The 6,890-nt window shown below is 39.9% G+C and overlaps 1 protein-coding gene across 1 annotated transcript; it reads left to right on the forward strand.

Annotated features, from left to right (window-relative positions):
- The first annotated feature begins 5,477 nt into the window (after nucleotides 1-5,477).
- On the forward strand, nucleotides 5,478-6,170 carry LOC140177539 (uncharacterized). The gene has a single exon (XM_072210660.1). It carries the CDS (start codon nucleotides 5,478-5,480, stop codon nucleotides 6,168-6,170), a length of 693 nt encoding a protein of 230 aa, XP_072066761.1.
- The last annotated feature ends 720 nt before the right edge of the window (nucleotides 6,171-6,890 follow it).

A 6,890-nucleotide genomic window follows, 5' to 3' on the forward strand; every position in this document is an offset into this window, starting at 1 on the left:
TAGCTGTAGTAGGTCGAAAACGCAGTTTTTCGCTAGTTTAATAACTGATAGTAACATGGCAAGGTGCTTGATGGCGAAATGCCTATGCCGTAGAAGTTCCCACTTTGCAAGATCTCTAAAAAATTTTATTTCACCGAAAACTAGGCTGTTACGTTCCTAAACTTTGCACTAATGCTAACTCTCAAATATCTTAACAAAATGTTCATGAATATGTCACTTACCCCTCTTTTACTAACTCTATGTCTTCTGTTAATAGAGATTCAGTTTCAAATAGCCCTCACCCTACAATTAATTCTGACAAAGCCTCACACACGCCTCAGACCTTCATTCCAATACTAACAATAATAACATATCTTCTGAGGCCATATCCAACTCAGTCTCTCCAAATCCTATCCAATTTCTGGAATTGAAACACAACTCCCCCTCCCCCTACTTTTACTAATCCTTTACCAAGAAATCAGCATCCTATGGTTAGTAGAGCAAAGGATGGCATAATTAAGCCAAAAGCTCTAGTTACAATTAAGTCAAACAACAAAATTGAGCCAAAATTGCCTAAAACAACAGTTATAGCTCTCACTATCCTTAATTGGAAATAGGCAATGGAGGAAGAATATAGGGCTTTGATGAAGAATCAGACTTGGACATTGGTGCAACCACCAAAAGATGCTAAAATCATAAGTTGCAAGTGGGTGTTTGCTGTCAAGAAATTGCCAAATGGTGAGATTCAGAAATTCAAAGCAAGATTGGTGGTACAAGACTTTTATCAAAGTGCAGGTTTTGATTTTGATAAGGTATTTACTCCTGTGATTAGGCCAGCTACTGTGAGGTTAATACTTAGCATTGCTCTTTCTAGAGTTTGGGTGGTAAGACAATTCAGCTTTAACAATGCTTTTCTCAATGGAGACTTGCATGAGACTATCTTTATGATACAGCCTATCGGATTTGAAACTAACTCAGATACTCAAGTTTGTAGGTTGAACAAATCTCTTTATGGACTTAAACAAACACCGAGAGAGTAGTTTCTCAAACTGAGCATCACTCTTCAATCTTTTGGATTTCAAAGTTCCAAATATGACATGTCTCTCTTTATTAAGTGTGGTGTTAATTCTGTTATTTTTGTCTTATGCTATGTTGATGACATAATAATTATAGGAAATGATTCAATTGAGATTGATATGATGATAAAGAATCTTGATAAAAAATTTGCATTAAAAGACTTAGGTGAATTGAGATATTTTCTTGCTATTGAAGTGTTGAGAACAAGTAGTGGTGAGCTACATTTAACACAAACTAAATACATTAATTATCTTCTCTCAGAAATAGGCATGCAAGATGCTGCACCAATGCCAACTCCTATGCTCTTATCACTTTAACTAACTAGTAGTGGCTCAGAATCTTTTGAAGATTCCAAGTTATATACAATCTGTTGTCCGCTCTCTTCATTGTGCAACAATAACTCGCCTTGATTTAGCTTTTTCAGTGTCTCAAGTGAGCCAATACATGCATGATCCCAGGCTGTCTCATTAGAAGACAGTGAAACGCATTTTGAGATATCTTCAAGGGACAAAAGAATATGGATTAGTCTTTCATAAGTGTCAAGATTTTCGGCTATATGGATTCTCAGACTCAGACTAGACTTCGGATCTTGAGGATCGAAGGTCTGTGTCTTGGTTTTGCATTTTTCTTGGAACTAATCTTCTTTCTTGGTCTTGTAGGAAGCAAACCACCATTAGCAGATCCTCAACGGAAGCTGAATTCATGAGCTTAGCAGATTGTGAAAGTGAAATTGTTTGGTTTAACAACATGCTGGCAGAATTATTGAAAGTGGCTTTGGCAACTTCTCCTACAATATTTTGTGACAATCTTAGCACCGTTCTACTGATAGCAAATCCAGTCTTGCATGCCAAAACTAAGCATTTTCAAATTGATATTCAATTCATCAGGGACAAAGTCAGGAAGCAAGCACTTCAAGTGGTGCATAAAGCTGAGAATGAGTAAATTGCTAATGTTTTGACTAAGCCATTGTCAGTTGTGGCTTTCGAAAGGTTTAGGTGCAAACTGGGAGTTGTTCACAGACCAAATCTCAGTTTAAGGATGGATATTGGTAATAGAGCTAAAATTGAGAAGTCTGAGTCCTAGCTTAATTTTGAAATATATAGTTTGTTAGTGTGTGTGCAGAGCTAGTTTTGGAATTTTGTTATAACTTCCTTCACCTCCAGCGCAATATATTTTGAAGCAGAGTGTCTTTTTGGTTGACTTAGTAATTTAGGCCTGCAGATTTAGGATCATAGATAGAACAATTATGTATCAAATATATATGCGCCCCAGCAGGGAGCTTGGATCATTTAAGAAAAAGCCAACCAACAAAACTAGCCAACGTGTTTAGTTTTTTTATTTTTTTTCTAAATTAATTTTTTATTAAAAAATCATGTTTTGGACTAAAATATCAACTTTTAGTGAATTATTTTGCCTTTTAACAAGTAGGTTGGAATTTGAGATAGTTTTATTAGAACTCAAAATATTTGGATTGGATTATTAAAACACATTAATAAAAACAGAGTAAATAATTATTTTATCTCCAATGTTTTGGGTAAGTTTTAAAGTTATCCCTAATGTTTAAATCGTTCTATTTAAATCCATAACATTTCAAAATTGTTTTAATGTTGTCCTGCTATTAGGATCTATTAACAAAATTGACGGCAGGACAAAATTGAGACAATTTTAAGACATTAGGAACTTAAATAGAACGAAAACCTTAGATATAAAAGTGATGCATTACCCTTAGAAGAATTACCAAATCAACTCTCACAAAACGTGTCTCAGTCAGAGCTGCCATCATTTGTTTCTCTTCTTTCGTTAGCACTCCCAATCACAAGCTTCCTCAATTACCATTGCGAGCCACCAATGAGAGGTGGTTATGTTAGGGGAGGACACTCCCGTTCCCATGAGCCCCCAGAATCGTCGAGACGCAATCGAGAACAACGCTCAGCTAAGAAGATAAGAAAAGGGGGGGGGGGAAGGTGTTGACTTTTCTGGAGACATGTCACTAGTTCCAAGAGAAGAAGATTGGATGGTGGAAAAAAGAGAAGGTTGTCCTAATGAAGAGCAGCCAACCAGACGATCCTTCAGTGAGGCGGTGAAAGGTGGCAAGAAGCCTGTAGCCATAGAAAAAAAGGAGAGTTCAGAATCATCAGACGAGTCTGATAACGAGGAGGGGGAATGCTTGCAGCCTGAGATCCGTGTTGAGAAGGTAAATGGTATCTTTAATTTTGTAGTTAATGAAGCTGCAATGAAGAGCTTAAGAAAGCCTTGGTGGGAAACACTCATTGTTAAGCTTATGGGAAGGAAGATATCCTTGCCGGTGCTTACCAGGAGACTTGAAGCAATATGGGGAAAACAGGAAAGTATTGAAGTCATTGATATAGGGAATGAGTTTTTCATCGTCAAATTCTTCTCTCAAGAGGATCTTGACTACGCTCTCACTGGGGGCCATGGAAGATATTTGACCACTATCTCACTCTGAGATTTTGAAAGCCAGACTTCAACCCAACGGAGGCTACCATTGACATGGTGGCGGTGTGGATAAGGTTGCCTGGCCTTGCTATCGAATATTATAAAGATGAAATGCTGAAGAAGATTGGCAATGTAATAGGAAGAACACTGAAAGTGGACACTAACACAGCAGACAAGTGTCGAGGAAGGTTTGCGAGGCTGTGCGTTGAGCTAGACCTGTCACAACCATTGATCTCCCAATGCTCCATTAATGGAGTCCGCTACTTGGTGGAGTACGAGGGCATACACAATATATGCTTCTCTTGTGGGATTGTGGGCCATGAAAAAGAAAACTGTCCAGGGAGAAAAACTGGGGAGAACGGTGGCCAGAAAGTCACAAAAGAGGCACAGAGAGAAGGAGAAATTCAGGTGAATGGAAGTGGAGGAAACACAAATGGAAGGGATATTACGGGAAATGCCAATCTTGACAAGGGCAAAAGCGTCATTGACGGACCAGAAGAGCTCTTTGGACCATGGATAGTTGTACAAAGAGGGACGCGTGGCAGAAATGCGAAAAAAGGGGTAGACACAGGTACAAGTAGTGGGGTGAATAGAGGAGAGGTAAGGAAAGAAAAGGTAGCAATTGCTAGTACGAGGTTTGTTGTCCTCGATGATGAGAACAATAATGACCCCAAAGCCAATCATGAGGGCACAGGGAATGTCCCCAACAATACGACAAGCACCCTGGCTTTAGCACCCACAATGAGCAAAAGGAAAGAGAACCAAGCATCCAAAATTAATGAGAAAGCCTATAACAAAAAAAGTCCAATAATAACCATTTCAGCCCAACCAAAGTCCAATGGCAAGGTAGGCCAAGCAACCCAACCAGTTTTTAACCCCAGCAACCCACCAGATCAAACTAAGCACCCACAAAAAGGAAAAATCCTGACCCAAATTAGAAAAATAGACCAAACACCCCACAGCCACACCAATGTCCCATATATGAAAAATCCGGCAAATAATAACCTAAACCTTGACCCCAATAATGCACCGGAGTCACAAAACTCAGAACCCACCTTTAATTCACAAGATTCACAAATGGAAGAGTCATTTGTTCCGGAAACAGGACAAATTGATGAAGCAATGGATGAGAGTCCTGAGCCAGAGCCACCAGACATGAACACAATTGATACAGAGATAATGGTTGAGGCTGCTCTTCTTTACGAAGCCAAGGGTGTGAGAGCTGGCATGGTGGAGGAGAACCAAAACCACTGGTTAGAGAATGGGAAGGAAAGCGGCCCGATAAAGGAAGGAGAGGAGGGCGAGAGAACCATGGAAGTGGAAGTGCCCCGTGGGGAGGATGATGCAGTTATGGAGCAATGAGGCCATCCTTTCTTTTCTTTAGATCTGATCTGATGATTATTCTCTCATGGAATTGTAGAGGGGCAGCGAGTCAGTCCTTCACTCGCACCCTTAAGGAATATCTGAGAATGCATAAACCTGATTTGGTAATCCTACAGGAAACGAGGTGTAGCGGAGAAACTGCACGCCGCACTATTGATAGAAGTGGGTTTGCTTTTAGTCATGTGCAGGATGCCAACGGTTTTAGTGGAGGAATTTGAATTCTTTGGAATGACCCAAATATCTCTGTTAAAGTGGTTAGATCTTGTGTGCAATTCATACATATGGAGGTAACTCATGAAAACAACCATAGCTGGATGCTAATGGAAATCTATGCGAGCCCACAAGAAAGAACTAGAAGGAGTTTATGGTCAGAGTTGAGAACTATAGCAACAAGTATATCCAAAGCTTGGCTCCTTGTAGGGGATTTCAATGAAATTATGTGTGCCTCATAAAAGAAGGGTGGGGGACGAACAGACTTACATGCTTGCGCAAAATTTAAAAAATGGATAGATGATTGCTGTTTGATAGATTTAGGATACATTGGGTCCAAATTTACTTTGAAGGGCTCTGTACGGGAAGGGATGGAACGTGTTTTCAAAAGGTTAGATAGGGCGCTGTGTAATGCTGACTGGAGAACTAAGTTTGCGGAGGCAAAAGTTGATGTGTTAACCCGAATGCGCTCGGATCACCATCCCCTCTTTGTCACTCTAAATCCTCAGTTAGCCAGTAGGTATGAAAGACCCTTCCGATATGAAGCGATGTGGATTACACACCCTGAGTACAAAGAAACTGTCAGACAGAACTGGAATTACGAGGAGAGTCTGGACAATAGTCTCATAGCCCTATCTAGCAATCTCTCTAGGTGGAACAAGGAAGTTTTTGGCCATGTTGGAAGGATGAAGAGAAGACTTATTAATCGAATTGGAGGCATACATAGGGCTCAGGCAAATGGTAAGAACCCTTTTCTTGAAAGGTTAGAATTTCAACTTCATAAAGAGCTGGCAGATATCCTTGATAGAGAAGAAATTTTGTGGCTGCAAAAGTCCCGGGAGAAGTGGATTATTGATGGAGACCGTAATACCCGCTACTATCATACAAGAACCATTATTCGTAGGAGGAAGAACAAGATCCTTAAGTTGTGGAATAATGAAGGGACTTGGGTGGAAGACCAAGAGGAGTTGGCAAACCTAGCCATTAATTTTTTCACACGCTTGTACCAAGAACAAGGTGATACAATACAACTCCAATCATCCAAATCCTATCCAAAGATTTAAGAGGATGTAAAATGGAATATGGATGTGATACCCATTGGGGAAGAGATTAAAGATGCTTTTTTCAGGATTGGGTCCCTCAAAGCACCCGGGTTGGATGGCTTCCCAGCCATTTTCTACAAAGAAAATTGGGATGTAATAGGGGAGAGCATCATTAGTCATGTTAAGAGCTGCTGGGAAGAGCCAAGTAATATTAAAAATCACAATAAAACCTTAATCACCCTTTCCGAAGGTTACAAGGCCAGAATTCATCACTCAATTTCGCCCAATTGCATTATGCAATGTTAGCTATAAAGGCTTGTCCAAGATTTTGGTGAATAGACTTAAACCTGCCTTAATTGATAGAATCGCTCCCCATCAGTCAAGTTTTGTTCCAGGACGAAAGATACAAGATAACATTTTAATTGCTAAAGAATTATCTCATGTGTTGAGGAGGATGAAAGGGCGAAAGGGTTATATGGAAATTAAAGTGGATTTTGAGAAGGCGTATGATAGACTTAATTGGTCTTTTCTCAGTTCTTGCCTGGTGGAGTTTGGGGTCCCTGAGAAACTAGTTAGTATTATTATGATGAGGGTGACTTCTGTTACCTACAATGTGCTTTGGAACAGTGGAAAGACAAAGGAGTTCAATCCTGAGAGAGGAATCAGGCAAGGTGACCCAATCTCCTCGTATCTCTTCGGAATAGCGATGGATAAGCTTTCACAGATCATTGAGGAAAGTGT

The sequence above is a fragment of the Arachis hypogaea genome, chromosome 13 (genome assembly GCF_003086295.3).
Source record: "Arachis hypogaea cultivar Tifrunner chromosome 13, arahy.Tifrunner.gnm2.J5K5, whole genome shotgun sequence".
Lineage (NCBI taxonomy): Eukaryota > Viridiplantae > Streptophyta > Magnoliopsida > Fabales > Fabaceae > Arachis > Arachis hypogaea.

What these genes read in the sequence shown, in the direction of transcription:
- LOC140177539 (XM_072210660.1), top strand. Translation starts at nt 5,478, where the DNA reads ATGGAACGTGTTTTCAAAAGGTTAGATAGGGCGCTGTGTAATGCTGAC.